This window comes from Convolutriloba macropyga, chromosome 15 (assembly GCF_964194025.1).
Source record: "Convolutriloba macropyga chromosome 15, txConMacr16.3, whole genome shotgun sequence".
Classification (NCBI taxonomy): domain Eukaryota; kingdom Metazoa; phylum Xenacoelomorpha; order Acoela; family Convolutidae; genus Convolutriloba; species Convolutriloba macropyga.
This window is the reverse complement of record NC_134482.1, coordinates 36,250,037-36,263,630: the sequence shown is the minus strand read 5'-3', so window position 1 is coordinate 36,263,630 and position 13,594 is coordinate 36,250,037. Positions and strand designations below refer to the sequence as shown.

The 13,594-nt window shown below is 36.0% G+C and overlaps 1 protein-coding gene across 1 annotated transcript in view; it reads right to left on the bottom strand.

The window, feature by feature from the left end:
- The window catches only part of LOC142353881 (multidrug resistance-associated protein 1-like), a 653,144-nt gene that overhangs the window by 56,760 nt on the left and 582,790 nt on the right, over window positions 1-13,594 (bottom strand). The window contains 2 exon segments of the mRNA XM_075406110.1: window positions 6,818-6,912; window positions 11,680-11,883. Coding sequence (XP_075262225.1) covers window positions 6,818-6,912; window positions 11,680-11,883 — 299 coding nt within the window.

Genomic DNA, 13,594 nt, shown 5'->3' with positions numbered 1-13,594 from the left:
TTCAGAGATAAACTAATTTAATTTTAAGAGCATCAACATTCTGCATTTTTTTCAACAATACGCAAAAAGATCAGCAAATTGATGAAAATGAACGCCACACTGCTGATCAATAGTCCCTCTAAGGACGTCAATCAGTCACAAAAGACTCAACAAAAATGAAACAAGTTAGCTCAATTTCAAAGCTCATATTCATTTTCTTCTTTGAATTTAAAATCAACTCAATCCATTAAGTTATCGTAGATATGGCAGAGTCGTATTGAAATTCAGGTGTTCGCTTAAAATTTATTTACGGTTTAGAAGTTACGTACATTCAATTCAGGCGATTACAAAAATTTGAATGCCAATCACTGAAACGCATGACGCCAGTCATGCAAGTTTAAACTAGGGGCGGAAAAACATTGTACGCCAACAAACTTCGTTTTAAAATTGTAGTTTAAGCGAGCAACAAATTGCCACACAAACCAAAACCCAAGAACAGAAATAGACTCGCTGTCCTTGAAAAAATTTTTATTATTTCCACTTTTATATCTTATGTCCCCTAGAAAACGCAACGATACTGTAAACGTTAGCAGAATAGAATCGTACCGTAGTAATAACTGAGGAAATTTTGATCAATTGGGTCGAAAATATGCTCTGCCTTTTGTTATAACGTAATGAACCCCTCTATTTACTACGGTCCCCTGTAAATCTCTAATAAGGCCATCGAAAAAGTTCATCTTTCAATTACTAAGTAAAATCTAGACCTAGTAATAACTACTAATAACTGATTCAGAAAAGAATTTAGGAAACTCGATCAAAAACATAAATTCAATTGAACTTCAAAATTCATGAAAACAAGAGAACACATTTTAAAAAACATTGCGAACGCTAAGTTGAAGTTAAAACAAAATGCAAGGCTTGACATGCTACCAGACGTCTCTAATTTTGACAAAAATAAAGTATTTCAAATTTTGTCATATTTCTCACAGATGACTTTCTTATACCAACAGATCTGTAATCAATCGGTAGTCTTAAACGACCATGAGCTATAGAGCTATAAGCTCCTATAAAATTACCAAAAAAAAGCAATACAGGACCTAAAAACGCGTTAAAAACCAATAAAATAATTGAACATAGCCGGCAATTTGCCGGAAATAACCGCCGTTGACGCGCTTGACGCATAACGGGATTGAAACAAAAAGATATAGAAATTGACACAATTTTTTCCCCAAGTTTCAAAATGTGCTCAAATTTGGAATGCAATTTCAGTTAGACTCGAAAACTATACATAATTCAGCTTCCAAACTGAAAGGTAGTAAGCTTAATACTAATGTGAGATAACAACAGCTCTAATAAACTTTGGCAACCTAATGCACTATGACTTAATGATACAGCTTTATAGGTTGATCCCGTTTCTTTTGATTTTCCTCTTTTCACTTTAACTGTATTCATTACATTGCGTAATTCAATGCGTGAAAGAATTAAAAATCCATTCATATGAAACCATGAGTGAGGTAAGTCAGAAGTCAAGCGCTGAAATCGTGACTTATTTCAAACGAAAAACGTGATCAAAAGGTAAAGCGAATTTAACAAAAGGAGAGCCCCTAAATAATAGCCGTTGAAAGGCTAACGACGGCTATTAAACATAACCAACAAACGTCTGGCGAAAAACTCTCGAACGACCGGCGAGCTGCTTGTTTCGGCAGCAGCCAGCTGGGGCTTATGGGTGCTAGCATTAGGGGGCGTGGCCGGTGTGTGTGCGGGGTGGGGGGGGGGGTCAAGTGTTGGGGATAGGCCTGCGACGGCTAGATGAGAGGGGTATAAAGAGAATGAAAATGCTCGATTTCAAAACTCAAAGCCAGAAAAATTTTGAAAAAGCGTGCCTTTCGCAATTTAATGACGTTTCATAAAACATGACCAAAAGAACTTTCTTTTCAGAGATAAACTAATTTAATTTTAAGAGCATCAACATTCTGCATTTTTTTCAACAATACGCAAAAAGATCAGCAAATTGATGAAAATGAACGCCACACTGCAGATCAATAGTCCCTCTAAGGACGTCAATCAGTCACAAAAGACTCAACAAAAATGAAACAAGTTAGCTCAATTTCAAAGCTCATATTCATTTTCTTCTTTGAATTTAAAATCAACTCAATCCATTAAGTTATCGTAGATATGGCAGAGTCGTATTGAAATTCAGGTGTTCGCTTAAAATTTATTTACGGTTTAGAAGTTACGTACATTCAATTCAGGCGATTACAAAAATTTGAATGCCAATCACTGAAACGCATGACGCCAGTCATGCAAGTTTAAACTAGGGGCGGAAAAACATTGTACGCCAACAAACTTCGTTTTAAAATTGTAGTTTAAGCGAGCAACAAATTGCCACACAAACCAAAACCCAAGAACAGAAATAGACTCGCTGTCCTTGAAAAAATTTTTATTATTTCCACTTTTATATCTTATGTCCCCTAGAAAACGCAACGATACTGTAAACGTTAGCAGAATAGAATCGTACCGTAGTAATAACTGAGGAAATTTTGATCAATTGGGTCGAAAATATGCTCTGCCTTTTGTTATAACGTAATGAACCCCTCTATTTACTACGGTCCCCTGTAAATCTCTAATAAGGCCATCGAAAAAGTTCATCTTTCAATTACTAAGTAAAATCTAGACCTAGTAATAACTACTAATAACTGATTCAGAAAAGAATTTAGGAAACTCGATCAAAAACATAAATTCAATTGAACTTCAAAATTCATGAAAACAAGAGAACACATTTTAAAAAACATTGCGAACGCTAAGTTGAAGTTAAAACAAAATGCAAGGCTTGACATGCTACCAGACGTCTCTAATTTTGACAAAAATAAAGTATTTCAAATTTTGTCATATTTCTCACAGATGACTTTCTTATACCAACAGATCTGTAATCAATCGGTAGTCTTAAACGACCATGAGCTATAGAGCTATAAGCTCCCATAAAATTACCAAAAAAAAGCAATACAGGACCTAAAAACGCGTTAAAAACCAATAAAATAATTGAACATAGCCGGCAATTTGCCGGAAATAACCGCCGTTGACGCGCTTGACGCATAACGGGATTGAAACAAAAAGATATAGAAATTGACACAATTTTTTCCCCAAGTTTCAAAATGTGCTCAAATTTGGAATGCAATTTCAGTTAGACTCGAAAACTATACATAATTCAGCTTCCAAACTGAAAGGTAGTAAGCTTAATACTAATGTGAGATAACAACAGCTCTAATAAACTTTGGCAACCTAATGCACTATGACTTAATGATACAGCTTTATAGGTTGATCCCGTTTCTTTTGATTTTCCTCTTTTCACTTTAACTGTATTCATTACATTGCGTAATTCAATGCGTGAAAGAATTAAAAATCCATTCATATGAAACCATGAGTGAGGTAAGTCAGAAGTCAAGCGCTGAAATCGTGACTTATGTCAAACGAAAAACGTGATCAAAAGGTAAAGCGAATTTAACAAAAGGAGAGCCCCTAAATAATAGCCGTTGAAAGGCTAACGACGGCTATTAAACATAACCAACAAACGTCTGGCGAAAAACTCTCGAACGACCGGCGAGCTGCTTGTTTCGGCAGCAGCCAGCTGGGGCTTATGGGTGCTAGCATTAGGGGGCGTGGCCGGTGTGTGTGCGGGGTGGGGGGGGGGGTCAAGTGTTGGGGATAGGCCTGCGACGGCTAGATGAGAGGGGGTTCAAATCGACAGTTGGATGAGGGTAGACAATGGGAGCGTTGAAAACTGCTCAAAGTCGCCCGTGAACAAAAATTATCGCTCGCTGAGAGTAACACACGCCAATTTATTGCCCGCTCGAACACAGCGATATGAACAAGAGACCACTCTCTTTTAGATCTGTCCGTCAACTTTGTTCAGCAGTCAAACCACAACTATTTTTCGCTCATTTCAATCCCTGCTTCAAATCACACCCATAGAATTAATTATAAAAGTTCAAATTCTTTAAATTGGTTTAAAAAAATCAACGCAGTAAAAATAGCCGACTGAGGCGATAAGGTCGGCTATTCAAAATACAAAAAATATTTCGACAAATTTTTGCCTGATCCCACTTATTTAGACCATAAGTTTCATTTAGATCAATTTTGCTATTTTATTGAAGATAAAATTTTGAAAGAGAACAATTGAAAGAAGCTTCAAACTTTTAAACTCAATAATACAAGAATTTAATTAAAAAGAGCTTTTTCAGGGTCAAATTGTCTTTTTCCCTCAGTACACTCACCTCATATGCCCAAATCATTCTAGAATTTTCATTTTATTGAATTGAATTCTTAAAAATTCTTCAAAAAATTTGTATGTCTTAGGCGATAAAAACTCGCAAACTCTTAATACCAATATTGAAACTTCTAACTCGGGAAGGACGAAAAATTTAGTCAACATTTAAAAAGAAATATTGAAAACTCAAAATACAGTAATTGAACGTTTCCAGAAAATGAAAATAGTGGCAAGTCACAAGATAGCACACATTAACAATGTTCATGACAATGTTACAAAACATGACAATGATTCCTTCACAAAACAATGTTACATCTTATTTTCCATAAATGACACCGACAAGGACTCCTCTGAGCTTCCAATAGTTGTACTATGAGATGCAATTTTAGCTAAAAACTTTCAAAACTTGTTAACCTATGTGAGGTTAAAGAAGAATATTTAGTTATCAGATTACAATCCCCTAAGATCTCACACAACAAAAATGCTTCTTATAAGATGTCACACAACTTATAAAACTTTTTCTTTTTCTCAATATTGTCTGTACCGGTGACGTGAAAATTAGCTGAACTAAAATTCGCCGAATAAAAAACTATACGGAATAAACGTCAACTCAACAGAATATGCAGTAACATGCGACAATTTACCCTTAATTAGAAAAAATTTTCTTTGTAACCGCGGATAGTATGTCCGGGTACACTGACCTCATTTTCGATTGTTTCCTATCAAATCAGGCACGGACAACTCAGGCACGGAGGTTGCCCCGCAATGATTATAGCCATGATATAAAACATACCCGGCAGATTGCCGGAAAATAGCCGCCGTTGATTCCAATAAGCATGACTGGGATTGAACGAATAGAATATATTGAAAAAAATATATTTTTGTACAAAAATATTTTTTAAGTCCGATATATTTTGATGGCATTTCGTAGTTGAACATACTTCTGTTTCTTAGAGAGAGGCTACAGGGGCTACTATCAATAACAATCAGCATTAGAGAGAGGTAACTAATACTTATAGGACCGACGTTCAAATAGCGGGCATCTAAAATTGGGCTTTATGGGTTTATCCCGTTTCTATTTCTGACTTCAATTTTTTATACTGACTGTTCATTTTGAATTGCTTTGCTGAGCAACTGATGTTCAAAATCACTATTAGCAGAATGAGAGAAGAGAAACTAGCCTAGAGAAGTCAAAAAGATTTCACGCAAAATGTTGAAAAGGCGGCAAAATGAGGTAAAGCGAAACATTTTTTTATTCGACGAAGTAAAAAAAACATAGCAGGACAAGTCCTGACGTACAATTCAAAGAATTTTCATTGACTAAACAATAAACGACTTATAACGAACTATGAGTGAATTGGGAAAATCATTTCTAAAAAAAATCAGATAAAAAAATTTAAAAAAAAACAAAAAATCGGTGTCAAAATGCCGCATGTGAACAAAACACCACTAGCGAGAAATGAAAATTTGGTTCACACAAAAAACTAGGCCTAGAATGAGCTATTAATGGATTGAGAAAACCATTTAGAAAAAACCCGATCCAAAAAAATCGAAAAAACAGTAAAAATCAAAGTGAAATTGCCGCATGTGAACAAAAAAACCACTAGCGAGAAAGCGAATTTTTGTTCACACACCATTTTCTCACTCTACTTTAAAATTAGAGCGAAAAAATTTCACGCCGCAAAACCACTCGCTTTTTCGCTCCATTTCCTGTTTCGGCGTGACCAAAATCACTACTCCAATTTGACTTCAAAAATCATGAAAATGTGTGAACAGATCTTAAAAAAAAACATAGCCGGCAGATTGCCGGAATAGCTGCGAAAGAATAGACCTGCGTGCCATATAATAGAGATAGAAACAGATACAGATCTAAATTGGAAAAAAAATCGACGCCGCTCAAAAAACTAGGTAAAAAACATTCAGCGATAAATTAATAAAGCTTGTTAAAATTCATTCCGCAGAAGCCTCTTATTAGGGACTTTTACTACACAAATGAGTTCCTTTGACGTTAAGCCAATTTTAACTAAACTTAAGTTTTAAAGTGCAAAAGTCATTTTATTGAGTGAGGTAAGTCACGTATGATCAAAATCTAATCACGCAAATAACCTAAAAACATTTGCTAAAGCGAGTGAGAAATGACGTCACGCGCGCAAATGCCGTTAGTGAGAGGAAGAAGTCATTCAGAAAATTTGACTTTTTCAGCTTTGCTGTGTGAACAAATGTAAAACGAAAAAAGAGCGTCAGACGACGAAACAAAAAAAAACCAAGAGCACCGCAATATAGCTTCGCTCAGCTTACAGCTTCGCAGCTATAAAAAAAAAAGACAGCGCCCCAATACAATTCAAATTCTTTGAATTGTAAAAAAAAAATAGGAGCGCTATAATAGCCGGCTGAGAAGATGAGGGCGGCTATTAATAACTACACGATCGGATAGTGGATAAATGAACTTAGACCTTGTGTAACTTGCTAGTAATCTCACTCAGCAATTAAAATTAATTAGCCTAACGTTGACTTCTTCGGCTAATTTTCATGTGTCCTAATATGCTGTTCATTGTCTGCATCATTATCATGTACCTGAGAATGTTGAAGAGTGCGATAGAGACGAAAGCAGTTGTGGGGTAGAGAGTGTTGCCAGCTAGGATGTAGGCAGTGAAAGCAAACAAAGCCACCTATAAACACAAACAAACATTACAAGAAATAACCCTAATGGACATACACAGAAATTAGCTGCCTAATTGCAAAAACAAAATTTAACACATAGGATGTTTAATCAAACACATACAAATCCGCTCAATATCCGTTAACGTAAACTGTAACATAACCAACTACGGTCAGACGAACTGCTCTTAAGGCAAACAAAGTGAGTCCAAGCCGACAAAAAATCAAAAACATAACCGACAAACTTCAGGGCGAACTGCTCTCAAACAATTGATGAGCGGTTGTCTGCTTCGGTAGTAGCCAGCTAGGGCTTAGAGATGCTACTATCTGGGGGAGGAGGGGGGGGGGGGAGGAGTGGGTCAAGCGATGTCGGGTGGGAGGGGGTAGGGTTAGAAGGGCTAGACGAGAGTGGGTCCAAATGGCCAGGTGTATAAGGTGAATTTTTTTTTTTGGGGGGGGGGGGGGGGGAGGGAGTTTTGGTGAATCCCATTCTTAGGGAAAAGTGAGCCGTAAGGCACTACATGAAATTCATGCCCTCAGCGCGTTACCTGTTTATCCCATTTTTGAGGCCAACAATCGAATGGGTCAGACAGAAAATCGGTCCAACAAAAAATTGCATAAAATACCAAAAGACTAACATAATTGCTACAAATTTTATTTGAGAGCTATTAAACGTCTATATCAAACGACTGTCGAGGGCTTCGCTATCGAAGACGCTAGTTGAATATAAGGAAGGAGAGGGACCATCGCTCCCTAGAATTGCACTTCATATGATTTTATTATGCCTCCTGAACACTTTCGGTGAATTGTATAATTACATGACACATACTCTTAGTACGAGGAACATAAGCTTAATACCAGTTAGTAGTGTATTCCATTGAACTAAAAGCAGAAGTCAAGCTCTAAACATTGTCTCAGTGCCCGAGCTTTATTAGCTTATCCCAAATCTTTAATTTTTTTTATCTTACCTGTAAATTCGCTGGATGAATTCGAAATTCCATTTTAACGGTGAGTGAGGTAACTCAAAAGTCAAACGTGAAAGTTGTGAAACTGTAAAACGGATTTAAAAACATAGCCGGCAGATTGTCGGAAAAGCATTTTTATTAGGGGCCTTTACTGCACATATAGTTCCTTTGACCTAAAACTAAAGAGCAAAAATCATTTTATTGAGTGAGATAAGTCACATATGATCAAAATCTATCAATTAACTGACTTCTACTAGAGAGAGTGAGCAATGACGTCACGCTCGCAAATGCAGTTAGTGAGAGGAAAAAGTCATTCAGAAAATTTGACTATTTCAGCTTTGCAGTGTGAATATATGTAAAACGCAAAAAGAGCGTCACACGACTAAACAAAAACATAGCCGGAAGACTCCGGAACAGACTCAAAGTAGATAACGACTTAGACCCCAGCAAACTAGTCACTAAACAAAAAGTTCCACTAATCATTTATGGTCGTTATATTGAAAACAGCACGAGAAAACTCAAAATCTATATAAAAATAAAAAAAATACTGTAACAACTTGCGACCCCGAAACAATTATTGCTAAAAAAAACTTGTGTTTAAACTTCTGGTTATTCCATTAACGACCACCAATTGAAGAAAAAACTGTGAAACAAAACGGAACAAAATATATGGTTCACAAAATTCCCTACAAAATGCTAAATGCTACTGCCCAACAACTATTTCGAAACAATTATTTTTTTCCTAGCTGAATTGTGAACCAACACAATGTTGGACAGAGACAAGGCCTGTCAGTGACCCGCTAATCAATATTTAAAGAGTATCCCTTATGTACCCCTTAATATGTATTATAAACTGCACTATATAACTTGAACTGTCATCTCTAGGTAACAGCACTTACTAACAAACAGCTCTAAGTAAACTAGAAAATAAAAAATTATGGAAAAAAGTTAAAAATCAGAAAAAAAGCCAAGTTTCAAAAAACGTACGAGCATGAAAAAATTAAGAAATATTTCTGTATTCTTTTGAAGAAACACAATTAAAAATTAATATCAATTAAATCAATAGATCACCAAATACATTAAAACGACTGACTTCAACCAGCAAAAGACTCCAATTGCTATAAAAAGAACTGCACAAGATTGCGAAAAGTGCTCAAAAGGCGTTAAAAAGTGCAGAATGGCAAAAAAAAGCACAAAACATAATCTAAAAATCTAATATTTGCCTCATATAGTTTTAAAAATGCTTCCAAACATTCTACTGATTCACAGAGTTTTGGCAGAAAAAGGTAGAGTTACAACTTAAAAAAACGGCTTTGAAAAAGCCGCACGTGAGCAAGAAATATCGCTCGCTCAGTGAAGACTTTTTCACACCTACTTGCCTCGCTCTCTTTTAGAATACTGCATGAACTACAACCACTCTCTCCTTCGCTGCTCTTTTGACTTTCATTTAGCAGTTTGACCTTAACACTTGTTTTCACGTGCGGCATTTGATTTTGCACCCTGTGAAAAGAGAAGTCACCCATTAAAAAAAACAGATCACAATATTTCCTCTTCGAGTCGTAAAAACCAAGGACACCGCAATATAGCTCCGCTCAGCTAACAGCTTCGTAGCTATAAAAATCAAATCAGCACAAGTCCTGCTCAATAATTCGAACAATTTTCATTAACTAAAACGAAACTCGACCTAGGATGGATAATGAATGGATTGAGAAAACCAAGTAGAAAATACGAAAAAAATGTAATTAAGGTAAAAACCAAAGCCAAATTGCATCAAAAGAACCAAAAAGAACAAACAAGAAAGCTATTTTTGTTATAGCACCATGTTCTCACCCTACTTCAAAACTAGAGTAGAAAAAACTTCGAGCCGCAAAACCACTCGCTTCTTCGCTACAAACCACTATATTATCAGGTAATAGTTTAATTAAAAATCGCTTTTGTTTCAGCAACAGACAAAAGGTGATCAAGCGTGGGAAAAGTAACTCAATAATTCAAATCCAAAGACTGTTCTAGAACAAAACGGTCAAGCGAAATGTTTGCGTTAAAAAAGATACGCTTACAATAAAGACACCTTTACTCGTTTACTTCGGTCGAGAACAATTAAACAAGATCGCCATAAGATTTCTCCGAGTCGTAAACAAAATCAGCGCGTCCCAGTACAATTCAAATCTTTTGAATGGTAAGAAACCAAGAGAAGCAGAATAATAGTTCGCCATCGCAGCTATTAACATAGCCGGCAGATTGCCGGAATAGCTGCGAAAGAATAGACCTGCGTGCCATATAATAGAGATAGAAACAGATACAGATCTAAATTGAAAAATTGACGCCGCTCAAAAAACTAGGCTAAAAACATTCAGCAATAAATTAATACAGCTTGTTAAAATTCATTCCACAGAAGCCTCTTATTAGGGACCTTTACTGCACATAGGAATTCCTTTGACCTTAAACAAATTCAAATTAAACTTAAGTTTTAAAGTGCAAAAGTCATTTTATTGAGTGAGGTAAGTCATGTATGATCAAAATCTAATCACGCAAATAACCTAATCACGCAAAAGCGAGTGAGAAATGACGTCACGCGCGCAAATGCCGTTAGTGAGAAGAAGAAGTCATTCAGAAAATTTGACTTTTTCAGATTTGCGGTGTGAACAAATGTAAAACGAAAAAAGAGCGTCAGACGACGAAACAAAAAAACATAGCAGGACAAGTCCTGGCGTAAAATTCAAAGAATTTTCATTGACTAAACAGAAAAACTAGACCTAGAATGGACTATGAGTGAATTGAGAAAACCATTTTAAAAAAATCAGATCAAAAAATAAGAAAAAAAAACAAAAAATCAATGTCAAAATGCCGCATGTGAACAAAAAAAACCACTAGCGAGAAATGAAAATTTAATTCAAACAAAAAACTAGGCCTAGAATGAGCTGTGAATGGATTGGGAAAACCATTTAGAAAAAAATCCGATCCAAAAAATTGAAAAAACGGTAAAAAATCAGAGTGAAATTGCCGCATGTGAACAAAAAACCACTACCGAGAAACCGAATTTTTGTTCAAACACCATTTTCGCACTCTACTTTAAAATTAGAGCGAAAAAAATTCACGCCGCAAAACCACTCGCTTTTTCGCTCCATTTCCTGTTTCGGCGTGACCAAAATCACTACTCCAATTTGACTTCAAAAATCATGAAAATGTGTGAACAGATCTTAAAAAAAAAGACAGCGCCCCAATACAATTCAAATTCTTTGAATTGTAAAAAAACCAAGAGCACCGCAATATAGCTACGCTCAGCTTACAGCTTCGCAGCTATAAAAAACAAATTCAAATTTCTTTAAATATTATCCCGCCCCTTATGATTATTAATATGGTTTAATCTGTGTCCATATTTCTTTTGAGATATCCTTTCAAATTTGTTTCCTCTTGCCTAAATTTATCAAAATTTTTATTCAGATTGTATAGGATAAACTACAACAACTTAATACCAGAATTATCAACACAAACGCAAGTCACAGCAGCGATACCAGTTGCACGTCAAAGTGAGAGGGATGGGGTCTTGGGGGAGGAGTGAGGGAGGTGGGTTAAGGATGGAATGAAACCAGGGAGGAGAGGCGGGTCCAACTCGTTAGATGACTTTAAAGTCTCCTCAACAGTTTGGGTGGATCACATACTTATAGGGCGTAAGGCTCTAAGAGAACTTCTTAGCCACTTAATACCCACCGGACTTTCCCTGTTTCTCTCGTCTTTGAGGACAAAAAGCCGAAATATCAGACAAAAAAGTTTGAGAGCAATTAATTATTTTAGGGAAGAATTATAATAACATACCATATAGGGTCCGCAGATCCAAAAGAATCCAGTGACAGCCTGCAAGTATCCATTCTTCCTAATGAGGCTGATTTCTTTCTGTCTGATCTTGTTCACTTTTGACATAAATGCCCTCTCCCACGCATACAGCTTCAGCACTTTGATCCCATTCAGAATGTCAGTCAGCAACTTCACTCGACTGTCTTTCTCCTTCATCTGGCTAACCTGGACAAAAAATAAAGAATTCGTCTTTTTTCTTCATGGGTCTCATATCGGCCCTATGCAAGAAAGATTGCATATTTTAACGACCTCAAACGAGAAAACTGATGTTTACAGAAAACCATCAGTATTATATCTTGTTTTATTCAATCGGAAGGAGAAAGCTGAACTCTTTCTTCAACATTTTTTTCTTTTCAAAGATTTATGAGCTCTATTGTACTAATAATAATTCGCATAGCCTAAAACGCATCAGCTGTATCTTATTCAATCTTGACATTAACTTTGACATTTCAAACTATGACATTAATAAAACGTATTGTTTGTACAAACGCATTTCAGAACCCTTAAACATGGAACTTATTCCTTCCTATACAACTATTGCGTCCACCCAAAAAAATAATTTGGGTCCACCCCAAAAAATAATTTCTTAATGAAAGCAACCAGCATCAAATTTCTGGTAACCGCCTTCAGAAAATTGCTGTGAACAACAAAATATTTGTCGCAATTTAGTGAGATTTCAAAACTGATATAAAGCGCTCCGATGTCAAAAGAAACATGAAATCCCTTATTTCGCTCAACATGCGTCTAACGTAATCAATCTTTCCGTGCACAACCATTTATAATTGCAGCGGCATTATTTATCGGTTGTAAACTTACACTTTCAATATCAAATGAACCAAATTTGTGTTTTGAACTCATTAACAGACTTCTAACAAATTTGAAACACTGATTGCTATTTGCACAAGAACCAATTTTGTTGTGAATGAGTATTACAAGTTGACCTGCACTGTATGTATAAAAGATAACTTTGAAAACCAGTCATTGATATCACCAAATTATGACTTGTTTAGCGTGATGAACAAGGTCAACAACAGTCTTGTGATCTCAATTGTTGATAAACTCACCAAACTGCCTTTCAGCAAAATGTCCACTAAACATCAAGTAAGATATAGTAAACGGATTGGTCATACGCTAAAATAGCACTATAGTAATTAAATGGCAATAAAAGCATTACAGCAAATTGGCTCCCAACATGCCGGATGGGTTTTGAAGCGATCTATAACATCATTCAACAGAAACTGAACGATAAAAGTAATGGTGATACCAAAATCAGGTTAACAGAGGGCGTAAAACATTGACCGGAGGATGAGGGCAGACACTATCCAAAAATTAAATACAATAATTAAAAACACAATTAGGAAAAAACTCGCACCATTCCCATCAATATCAACTAGTCTAATTTGAGAAAGAACTGGTTGATAGGAAAAGTCCCTCAAAGTCTGTCCCGTTTTCAACATAAACCACCAACGTTGTACGAATTGCTCTCGAACGACAAACGGGCACTCGATTCTAGTCTTTCTTCTCGCGGGGCGTGGGGGATTGTATCCTAGTTTAGTAGGGTGTAATCGCACGAAGGGGCTCAAAAAAGTTGTTTAGATTGAATTGGGTAGCCCAGGTTACGCCTGCCGCTTAATGACAAAATAATATATTAATAATTGGAAACATACCAATCTGCTTCAGACCTGCTGACTAATAATTATTAAAAAAGTTTCAGTAAATCGTATCTAAAACTAGGCTTCACGATAATTGTTTAACAAAAAAAAACAATATCGCGCGAGTCCTGAACTAAAACTGAAAAACATAGCTATATACAAGTGCATCTAAAAACAAAACCGTTTCTCTATGCATATGAAAACATCAAACTTCTCACAAAACA